The sequence below is a fragment of the Lactuca saligna genome, chromosome 1 (assembly GCF_052625555.1).
Source record: "Lactuca saligna cultivar CGN05327 chromosome 1, ASM5262555v1, whole genome shotgun sequence".
In the NCBI taxonomy this organism is placed as follows: Eukaryota; Viridiplantae; Streptophyta; class Magnoliopsida; order Asterales; family Asteraceae; genus Lactuca; species Lactuca saligna.
In genome coordinates, this window is record NC_136417.1 from 1512642 (window position 1) to 1524630 (window position 11989).

General features: G+C 29.3%; 1 protein-coding gene and 1 long non-coding RNA gene across 6 annotated transcripts; both read left to right on the top strand.

The window, feature by feature from the left end:
- The first annotated feature begins 469 nt into the window (after nucleotides 1-469).
- On the top strand, nucleotides 470-959 carry LOC145047732 (uncharacterized). The gene is made up of 2 exons (XR_013682380.1): nucleotides 470-535; nucleotides 689-959. It is a non-coding gene; the product is annotated as an uncharacterized LOC145047732 (long non-coding RNA).
- A 1983-nt stretch (nucleotides 960-2942) lies between these two features.
- On the top strand, nucleotides 2943-11692 carry LOC145001409 (uncharacterized). Of its 5 annotated transcripts, XR_013661859.1 has the most exons (17): nucleotides 2952-3036; nucleotides 3147-3229; nucleotides 6557-6678; nucleotides 7324-7383; nucleotides 7525-7644; nucleotides 7826-7945; nucleotides 8039-8180; nucleotides 8336-8506; nucleotides 8581-8736; nucleotides 8841-8947; nucleotides 9150-9243; nucleotides 9396-9537; nucleotides 9650-9806; nucleotides 9879-9995; nucleotides 10099-10225; nucleotides 10296-11068; nucleotides 11456-11692. XR_013661859.1 is itself a non-coding variant. In XM_078961820.1 (16 exons), the coding sequence occupies exons 2-16, from the start codon at nucleotides 3182-3184 to the stop codon at nucleotides 10548-10550; spliced, it is 1938 nt and encodes a 645-aa protein (XP_078817946.1). In that variant the 5' UTR covers nucleotides 2943-3036; nucleotides 3142-3181; the 3' UTR covers nucleotides 10551-11692. The 5 variants fall into 5 exon arrangements, 4 of the variants coding, with proteins under 4 accessions (XP_078817946.1, XP_078817207.1, XP_078818296.1 ...); XM_078961820.1 differs by having other exon boundaries at nucleotides 2943-3036; nucleotides 3142-3229; nucleotides 10296-11692; XM_078961081.1 differs by having other exon boundaries at nucleotides 10296-11692.
- The last annotated feature ends 297 nt before the right edge of the window (nucleotides 11693-11989 follow it).

Sequence of the window (11989 nt, forward strand, 5' to 3'; positions counted from 1 at the left end):
AAATAATTAGATTTAAAATTCTGATTTTTTTTATTCCTTTAGCATTTTTCAAGGATTTTAACTGAAGATAATGTGCAGAGGAAATAATTCCATGAATGAATATACTTATTGACTTTATGCTAGGTTATATCATTCCAACAATCTATCATTAGAATGTTAGAATGTTAGATGTTTGATCTAAAGGTCTCTTTAGTCAATTTCATAAAATTAGAAGCTCATAGTTTCATCCCAACATTCTTTTTATAAACTTTAATAATTTGTTGTTTGATTATTACTTTAAACGTATGGTGTTGCTTATTTTTATGTTTTAATTTATATGGACTAGCAAATTGTTGTGACAAGTTTTTTTCTTCTTTTTTTGTTGTTGATCAGGTAGTTGATAAACCTGTTGCATGTAAGAAAGGCATATATATCTATATATATATATATATATATATATATATATATATATATATATATATATATATATATATATATATATATATATATATATATATATATATATATATATAGGGTAAAAAGTGGTGATAAAGAGGTAATTCTTAATGATAGCAGTTTTTATAGCTTTATTATTTGATGACTTAATGCCCATGTTTATCAATTAACTACTAACATATATATTAGTAATATAACTATAGCATTTCTCAATAATTCTCACTCTAGCATTTCTCTTTTTTATTTCTTATAGGTTGTGTAGGACTATTTTGGTCATGACGACGAGGAATCCAAGAAAACATCATAAGGTTATAAATGCATGTTGAATTTAAAAGATTTTGAGGATGATATGGTATGTAAAACTGGCAAAGATAGGAAGAATCAGTTGCTGGAATCGAAACATTCACCAGTATAATATTTAGAGTTATTGATTTATTTTTTGAAGATATTTGTGTTTCAAGAAGTTGAGAATATAGTTGATAGACAAGTTTGAATGGAAGTAATAAGATTGTGTTTTCTATTTATATCTTAATTGTCTTATTATTACTTTATATTCTATTTATTTTTTATAAAAATCGGATCTAATTTATTAGTATGATTTTTTTGTTAAAAAATCAACTAAAAACATGAAAATAATGTTTATTATAACAGTTAAATAGTGGCATAAAAATAGTGTTACTAAAAGTTACAAGTGTTATAGTGGCCTTGCAGAAAAGTGTCACTAAAACCTAGTAAGGCTGCAGCGACACAATAATACAAGTGTCACCAAAGGCTTTTAGTGAGAGCGCTTTTAGTGACATTTTTTTATGCCGCTGATTGCCTAGGGGGATTTGGTGGCACTTTTTTGGTTTTTAGTGACATTTTTTTTATGTCACTAAATGACATTTATTTGTAGTGAAAATGTAATAAAAATCTATATTTTTTCCGTTTTAGAATTAAAGCTTGCTTTTAATATATATTAGAGATTAGAGATGTTCACAACTTATCATAACTTGGTACTTGACTTGTTATCGAGGTAACCATCATCCATCAATAACGAATTTAATCTCATTCTAAGGCCGGATGGAGTGGGTGCGGGAAAGGGTGAGGGAAAAAAAACGCGGGAAAAGATGTGGGGGGAGGGGGTGCTGTACTCTTTCTCCTCACCCTATTGGCCAGTTTTTTTTTTTTTTTTTTTTAATATAAAAATATAAAAAATATATCAAAATTGATGATTTTTATTTCCCTACAAAATGAATATAATGTATGTATGAAATATATTAAAAAAAAAAAAAGTAATATTCCTCAGCTTTTAGGTGAGGGAAAAGGAAGTGGGGGAAAGAGGAATATGCCCACAAAAAATAAGGGAAAGTCCCTCCCACACCTTCCGGTCTAAGAAGAAAAATAGTATTATTTACAAAAAGTTAGGGAAAATATTCATATTTGTTAGGCTGAAAGTATTTTGGGATTTAAAAATCATTAAAAATAATTATATTTTAAATAATAATCAAATATTTTCCTTTTTTCCTGGTCATTATACTATATATTAGAATATTAGAGATTAGAGATGTTCACAGATACTTGACTTGAGGTGACCATCTTCCATCAGCGAATTTAATTTTTATAAAAAAACAGTACTATTTACAAAAAGTTATGGAAAGTATTTTTGGGATTTAAAATCATTAAAAATAATTAAAGTATTATTTTTTTTTTTAACGGCAGAATTTTAATTAATAATAAAATATTTTCCTTTTTCCCCAGTCATTCTCTTTCCACATACACTCACGAGTGTGTGTTTTTCTACCGGAGTCCGTGAGTAATTTTGTTGGGGTCTACAAAATTTGTATCTTTTTTACAGAAATATCATAATATTTAAATATCACAATTACTTTTCTAACATGAATTTCAGATAATGCACATCATAAATAATTGCATACATATCGTATAATGAACGTTATTGTGGCAACAAATTAAGGAACAAATCTTGTTCACTTCATGAAATCTAAGGTTAGGAAAGAAATATTACTTTAGATTATTTCCAATTCCTAATTATGTTTAAAAGCTTTTTTTAAACCAATTTCCATAATTATTATTGATGTTTGAATTTATTTTCAAATTAACCATCAATTATTATTTTTTATTTAACCATTGAGACTTTGAAAATACAAATAAAAAAAAGGACTAATTGACAAATAAAAAAAGGACTAATTAGTAATTGTTATTAGAGGTTTTTATATCCCTAAAACTTTAAATTACATAAAAGTAACTTTAAGTTCATCTTTTTATGGTTTAACCATCGGACGATTATTTATGATTTAACCAAAAAAAACATTTTTAGCAGCAACAACGTTTATATTTTCACCCCTACCTTCATATTTAGTAATTTTGATAAATTTTTAAAATAATTTGTCATATCATGTTATATATATATATATATATATATATATATATATATATATATATATATATATATATATATATATATATATATATATATATATATATATATATATATATGGTATGGAGGTTCCTTGGGTTGAACTCATTCAACAAGAAGAGTCTAATTAATGTATCCTTGTTATCTCTTTCTCTACGCTTTAAGCTTCGGTATTCTTTCAGCAGGTTAATTATATTTTGATTGAAATTGGATAATAAGTTACTACTTTATTTATTGTTTTTCTTCATCCGATGTTTTCTGAAAATCTGAATGCTTGGATATTGGAATAGTGCAGATAGGTTATGCGTAACAAGAGCTCGAAGATCGTCAATGGCAAGCGCAACAGAAATGGTGAAACTATCGTTCCAAGAGAATCATGTAGGTATCGTTTCTTGTAATATATTTCTTTCTTTATAATTAGCCCCAAACTACCAGAACTAATGAAATTTCGCCACTAATTTCCACTGATTCAATCGACCATCGTAATCCATCACAGCTGATTTAGTGGTTAATTGATTATAACTTATAAAAAACCAAAATCTGAAGTGGATTAGAATCTTCCGACACAAATTGATGCTTATAGCGACAGTAGAATGTCTTCATGATCACTAGTAATTACTTATCTACTAGCCTTGCGAAACATTTATTCAGTCGAGTCCATTGAACCAAACTGGTTTCATACCCACAAGGTTCCAACTTTTGAAATACAAATGAAACGAATGAGACTAACTCTCCTATTTCTATTCAGTTTGGTTCTATTTATACAATAAATAATCTATTTAAAATCAAAGAGCATCACAATAGGTAACCATTTATTTTATTATATCAACAATAAATATATATCGTTTCTACAATACATATGTTTTTATGTTACTTAATGAACCATTTAATTATATATATATATATATATATATATATATATATATATATATATATATATATATATATATATATATATATATATATATCCGAAATCAACCTACTTTTTAGGTAGATGTCATCAATGTAAAATTGTTGATAAAAATATTTTATTTTATGAATATAGAATTATCATAAGATATATTTTTTTCTACAAAATATATAATCAAAATCAAGTTATGTGAATTTTCAATATATTTCTTTGTCCACTAGAATCAAATATATATGAAAACCAACTTATTTACATGTACACCAGTCAAAATTAGCATTTAAGAGAGAGAGAGAGAGAGATGAGTTACATATGCGGGCGATGGGAGTTGTTGGTGTTTGAGTTATCGGCCATGAGGGGGTTGTGGCCTGTGGTAGTGATGGAGGCAGAAAGAGGAATATCGGGGTGCGAGGTGAATGATGGGGTCGTTTGTTAAAGAGTTATTTTCATTTTGTTGTTGGTTTACATAATTGGTCTGTATGGTTTAGAAAGTGAATAATTGGTCTAAACCAAGTGATCACGCAATAGAAGAAAACAAAAAAGGAGGGCTATATTGGTTTTTTATTCTGACTTAGCGGGAGCTACCTAACGAAATTAGACCAAAACACCACTTATGAAAAAAAAAAAAATAATAATAATAATAATAATAAATAAATAAATGAAACCATAATGATTGATGATTGTCTGCGTCGAATTTTTGAAACTTAGACGATCTTGTACCAGCAAGCCACAGGTACCATTTCTGCAATTTACTCTTAGGTATATTTTGTAATAACAATATAGCACAAAGACCAGCTTGTAGTTTACTCTAAAATCATGAATAATTGGTAACTTGGTAACAATGATTGATTGATGTTGCTTTATGTGCTTCATATATCTGCCTTGAAAATGACAAAATATTAAAAGGGTCACGAGATTGCATTTTGTGTGTTTAGTATTCTCAATTTTTAATTATAGGGATATGCATACAAAAGTTATACTCAAACAAATATTCACTTTATTTTTTTATATGTTCAGTAAATTATTAGGATATATTCGATAGACCAAGTATAACAGGCATTTAAAAGAAAAAACAAAAACCTTTATTAATGTTATAAAATAACAATTAATAAAAAACAATTTATATTTTTGATCACTTATTTTTTACCTTTATTCAATAGGTCACTAATTTTTCTCAATGTGTGAATTTTAATCGGGTAATTTTGATATCAAATGTCATAATGCTCTCATTGTTACCACCGGAAAGACCTAAACAAACATATTATGTCATATGGACATACTGAAAGTTACTTTAAGGGAATAGGACTAATTAAGGTAATTAACTTTTCGATTTGTTCACATGTAGGTAACTATCTTTTTTTTTGTATACATCTAGGTAACAAACTTTTTGAAACTGTTCACATATGACCATTATGACCTGCTGTAGCAGGTTACATCCGGCTACAATAGGTAATAATGGTTACATGTGAACACTTTCAACAAGTTCGTTACCTAGATGTGTACAAAAGAAAAATAGTTACCATGAACAAAACCAAAAGTAAGAGTAAATTACACGAATGGTCCTTGTGGTTTGGGGGAATTTATGCATTTGGTCCCTAACTTATTTTTTTAATTCGGATGATCCCTATTGTTTTGTTTTGTTGCGTTTGATCCATGTCTTACCTAAAAAGACTAGTGTGTCCTTATTAATTTAATTTTTTTTAATTAATTTTTTTTATTTATGTATTTTTTTATATGTTTAAAAAAACTAATAGACCTCACATATCTGTATCTCCTCACCATCCCATCTTTCATCATCTTTAACTTCTATTTCTTTTTCATCTTTAATAACAACGAAGTCTTCACCATCTATTCTTTTTCGGTCCTTCAACTCCAGCGAACCAACACCACAACCCAATAAAGTGAAGAGATAGTGAGTTATGGTGTTTGTTCGCCAGAGTTGAAGGACAAAAAAAAGGATGGTGAAGACTTCCATGTCACTAAAGATTGAAAGAAAATAGAGGTTGAAAAAGATGTGAGATGGGATGGTGATCGGTGGGATCCAAATTAAATTTCTCAAATGTGGTTTCAGATTTACGGTCAGGAGATACAGATATGTGGGGTCTATAAATTTTTTTAAACATATTAAAAAAACATAAATAAGAAAATTAATTAATAAGGGCATAATAGTCTTTTTAGGTAAGACAGTGACTAAACGCATAACAAAAATAAACAGTAGGGACCATCTGAGTTAAAAAAAAAAGTTAGGGACCAAATGTACAAATTCCCCCCAACCATAGGGACCATTCATGAATTTACTCTTACTTTTAATTTATTTCATATTTAGGTAACTATTTTTTTTTTTGTACACATGTAGGTAACAAACTTGATGAAACTGCTCACATATAACCATTATGACCTGGTGTAACTGAATGTAACCTGCTACAACAGGTCATAATAGTCATATGTGAACAGTTCCAAAAAGTTTGTTACCTAGATGTGTACAAAAAAAGATAGTTACATATATGTGAACAACCCGAAAATTTAATTACCTTAACAAGTCCTATTCCCTTACTTTAATAAACATATTATGCTATATTAAATGTCACAGTTTTTTGAGGTTGAAATCTACCCCAATGGTACAATAAAACAAAAATTAATAATAATAACATATTTAATGCAATTAAATGATAAGTAACATAAAGATAAACGTCCTTACTATTGGTTATCATTTTATAAGGTTAACCCTTTTAATTTTTAGTTTTTAAAAGTTGAAAGTTGTTTTAGTTTACATAATTTCCTTGTAAATATTATTGCAGGTGGTGGTGAATAACGGTATTGTCCAAATCACTCTTTCAAACCCGGAAGGACATCTTACGGGTATACAGTACAAAGGAATCGACAATTTACTTGAAATAATGAATGATGAACCTAATCGAGGGTAAAAATATGATTTTAGTTATTCATTTGTTTCAAGAAAGGCAAGTTATAGTTTGTTAAGTCCATGGTAATTAATTAATTGTGAGGTATTATTGTAAAGGAAAATATAATTGAGGTATAATTGTAAATCTTGTTTGTTAGAGCATCAATAATAGAGAGTTAAATAATTAGGTGGCAAACTTAGTTGTCATTCAATTAATTAAATTCTACCATTGTAAGATGCGACATTGACATTCAATGGATATTGAGTTCAATGCTCATTGGACCTATCAATGGGAAAAAGAAAAGTTTTCTAACTCTTTAATAAATATTTAAATATGTTTCATTGAATTTTATAAAGTTTAATGCATTGTACGAAAAAATTGATAGAGTTGTATAAAATATAAAATATTCATGTGACAATCCATTCAACTATATGGAATTCGATGTATTATAGATGTCCTTCTTAATTATGTGAAATGATATTGATATATGATTCAAATAAAGGGTATAATTAAAAAGTTTAATTTCAATATTATTCGTATAGAAAAATTTACACAATAAATTCATTTATATCAAGTCAAGTGAAGTTTTTATCTTTTATCGGTTTCATAAAACTACAAAACTGATAGATATATGAATAATGTGTATTTTGTTTTGGTTTTAGTTATTGGGATGTTGTATGGAGTCCTCCGGGAAGTGCTGGAACCAAAGGTACTTTAGAAAGGTAATTTCATCTCGATCGATCGATATAGATCTTGTCTCTAATTGCCTTTTTGGGTTTAAGTTAATTAAGAAATTAGTCTCAAATTGTTTTAATTAACAAAATTGATGATATATGATTTTAATATTGCATAATGAACTGCAGGCTTGCAGGAACAAGTTGTGAAGTTGTAGTAGAAACTGAAGATCAGGTGGAACTCTCATTTTCAAGAACATGGGATTCTTCTGATGAGGGAAAGTTAGTCCCTCTCAAAATCGATAAAAGGTTCACAAGATTGCTACATTAGTTAATTAATACTATAATTAATTGGTCAATAATATTCACTTTTTTGTCCTAGTTTATGGTGAGTAAATGAGCTAGAATTGATCATCACCTTGCTTATTTGGTGTTAATTTACTGATAATTAGTTGACTAGCTACCATGAATATGGTATATATATTTGCAGGTATATTTTGCTTCGTGGATTATCAGGCTTTTATACCTATGCAATTTACCAACATTTAGAAGAATGGCCAAGTTTCAATCTTGATAATACCAGAATTGCTTTTAAGTTGAGGAAAGACAAGTACGTACTTAATTTCATTTTCATTTCATTCTTAGAAACAATATGATGCATGTTAAATTAATTTCAAAGATAATAAAATAATTAATTAATTAGGTTTCATTATATGGCTATGTCTGACGATCGGCAGAGGAATATGCCTTTACCAGATGATCGGTTGCCTGGAAGAGGAGAAGAATTAGCCTATCCAGAGGCAGTTCTCCTTATTGATCCTGTGGAGCCTAACTTCAAAGGACAGGTTACATCGTAATTAATTAATTACTTATGATTAAATTAAGCGTTAGCTACACAATTTGTATGAAATCATATATATATATATATATATATATATATATATATATTTGTGTGTGTGTGTGTGTGTGTCAAGTTATATGATATAAACATATGTTGCAGGTAGACGATAAGTATCAATATGCTTCTGAATTAAAAGATCTTCGAGTCCATGGATGGATTTGTAAGGATCCTAGCGTAGGATTTTGGCAAATTACACCAAGTAATGAGTTTAGAGTTGGTGGTCCTATTAAACCCGAGTTGAATTCTCATGTTGGACCCACGACTCTTGCAGTAAGTTAATTATTCCTACAAAAAAATCCTACTCGTAATACATGTGAGATAAATAATAAGAGTACTTCATTCAGGTATTTGCAAGTACTCATTATGGTGGAAGCGATATGGTGATCAAATTTTCTCAAGGGGAGTCATGGAAGAAAGTCTTTGGCCCCATTTTTATATATCTCAATACTGTTTCCGATGAGGAAGACCCTCTTACGCTTTGGGATGATGCCAAAAACCAAGTTAATTTAATTTGATTTGCTTTTTAATTTAAAATTAAAAAGAAAACTCTCCATATTTTTATATAATTATCCATCAAACTTCATTGTTGTTATCTATGTTTCAGATGTCTATTGAAGTGGAGCTCTGGCCATATGACTTTCCCGCTTCTGTTGACTTCCAATATGCTGATCAACGGGGTGTCGTTAGTGGTAGATTACTTGTCCAAGATAGGTACGTAATTAAAATCCCAAATCCTTGCTACCACCGTGTATATATTATCTGGAACTGGAATCCTTTGCATTATTTAAACACTTGTACACATAAAATTAGGAATAATGACTTAACCACAATTTTATTTTATTTTTTCAATAAAAGTTAATAGTATGTTAGATTTCGCTATATGAAATTCTAAAAACGCATGATTAATTTGTAGGCTCATTTCTGGCGACGATTGCATATCAGCAAAGGGTGCTTACATCGGGTTAGCACCACCAGGGGAAGCGGGATCATGGCAAAGAGAATGCAAAGTAAAGTACTATTATTCAAAAAAAAATCTTTTACCACAATTTTGTCAATAAATATTTATTTTGTGATCGATCCATCCAAAATATTTCTTTTCATTTGCAGTTACTATTCATATTAATTAATTAATTACTTGCTCTGCTCTAATCATAACTAGAAATATCAATTTTGGACCGAAGCAAATGAGGATGGCTATTTTGAAATATCAAACATAATCACTGGTGAATATAATCTATACGCTTGGGTCCCCGGATTTATTGGTGATTATACAAATTCAACCATCATCAATATTACTTCAGGTCCTAGTACATACTTATTAATCAACAAGTTATATAACTTTGCAAATCTTATACTTCTTTTTAAAAAAGAGGTTATAACTAACAAAAAGAATAAATTAGCATTAATTAACAGGTGTTAATATTCACATGGGTGATCTTGTATACGAGCCCCCAAGAGATGGTCCAACTTTATGGGAGATAGGATTTCCAGATCGCTCAGCAGCTGAGTTTTACATCCCTGATCCTGACCCAATATATGCCAACAATTTTCTTACTAATGATTCTAACAGGTTAGTAGTTCTTACTAATCGTAAAACACCAAAACATTAAGACGTTATATAAGATCATTATTGATTAAACAGGTTTAGACAGTATGGATTATGGGACAGATACTCATATTTGTATCCCGATAAAGATTTAGTATACACGGTTGGAGAGAGCAATTATAACAGTGATTTCTTCTTTGCTCATGTTCTCAGGTCCTTCATATTTTATTCTTCACTTTAAATTGTTGTGTTTTCTTTTAAATAATACTTAATTTTCATGTATATAAGTTTACAATTCTTTAATGTATTTTTATAGAAAAACATACAATGACACTTATGTGAAGACAACATGGACGATCAAGTTTAACCTTGATAATGTCAATGAAAGTGAAGCATATATACTTAGATTGGCACTTGCGTCCGCACATCAATCTAATTTGCAGGTATATATGTTTATACGTACATATTCGATCTTGAAAATTCGATCATGTTTGAATTAATTGTGATTTTTAGGTACGTATTAATGATTTAAACAAAGATCCTGTGTTTTCAACCGGGAAAATTGGTGGAGACAATGCAATTGCAAGGCATGGAATACATGGTGTATATTGGTTATTCAATATTAAAATACCATGCAACTATTTTTACTCTTATGGAGAAAATTTAATCTACTTAACGCAAGCAAACAATCAAAGTCGTTTTCAAGGAGTAATGTACGATTACATCCGTTTAGAAGCTCTTCCGACTTCCATTGTTAAAAAATTTTGATAATTATACAAAATGCCTTTTTAAACATATATATATATATATATATATATATATATATATATATATATATATATATATGTGTGTGTGTGTGTGTTTGCACTCATAAATAATGCATTATATTCTTTACTATTTTGTCTTTGTAAATGCTACAACATCTTGGAGTCGGTCATTAGCTCCCAAGAAGACTAAAAGGAGGGATTTGGTTTTTGAAACCATTGTTTGCATATTATCCAAAGTAATGCATACAAAATTAAATAATCAAGAACAGAATAAAAGTAACCCACTAGTTCTAACTTCTATATATTAATGAAATTATTGAAAAGAATGAACAATTGACTACCTCGAAAAAAAAGGAAAACATGAGTTTGACCATATCAATCCCTTGATGAAACTTCGTGGTTTATTTGTGGCGGTTCGACTTAGGCTTCGACTAGCTTATTAACCTTGCAGTTACAGGTGGGCGTCTCTCTCTCTTTTGGGACTTACTATTGGTTACCATGTTGCGCTCAAGGCAAAAGGTAAAATTCTCATTGCTCGTTGGATAATGGCATTGCCCTCAATGGTAGAGTCAGCACTAGAATATTATTCCCTCCTAAGGAAAGGTTGATAATGATTTATAGTTCAAGTAATAATCTAATATAGATAGGCCCATTTAAACATTAAAGGATAATTCTAAAGCCCACACGGTGTATGTTATTAAAGCAAACATGTGTTGATAAATGAAAAGTGATCCATTAGCAATTTGAGATGACGTTTGTACTAGGCGAGAAAGTTCCAAAGTGGAGTCCAATTCAAAGTGAAGATTAGTCTGAGATGCATCTTTTGTTGAAGTTACTCTGAGTTTGTAATCTGAATTTTTTGTTACAAGTACTATTTTTTATTTCTCCTTTTGTCTGTTCGTATAGTACAAGAGATAAGATCATCAGCAACGGTTGTGTCAGTCTGTTAATCTTCAGATGTATCCTAGTCCATGCTCTTTATCAAATTTGTCATGTAGTCACTCCTATGACTATTTAAGGAGTAGTCACCTTTGTATCGTGAGTGGAACATACACCTTTCGTATCAATATCGAGAATCATCCAGTCAACCATTCTCACTAATATTCTTATTATTCTATAATATATTTACATTATTCATACTTATTATTTATTCACTTTGAGCACTTTGTGGAACTTCTTATTCTGAGACAATATTGGTTTACAAGACTTAACTAAATCGTTATTATTAGTAGACATTGATCTTAAGTTAATTCAAGGTTTGAGTTCACAAACCTTGTCTGCACAGATCCTTGCTTTCACAATTGGTATCAGAGCCTAAGTGGTTTTCCTTTGAATCCATAAGAACATATTATAGTTCGTTGTAGATTACAGTGGTATCTAAATCATATCTATGTCCAGGATAAAAGTTCTTCTATATATACTACTTCAGTTGTAATATCT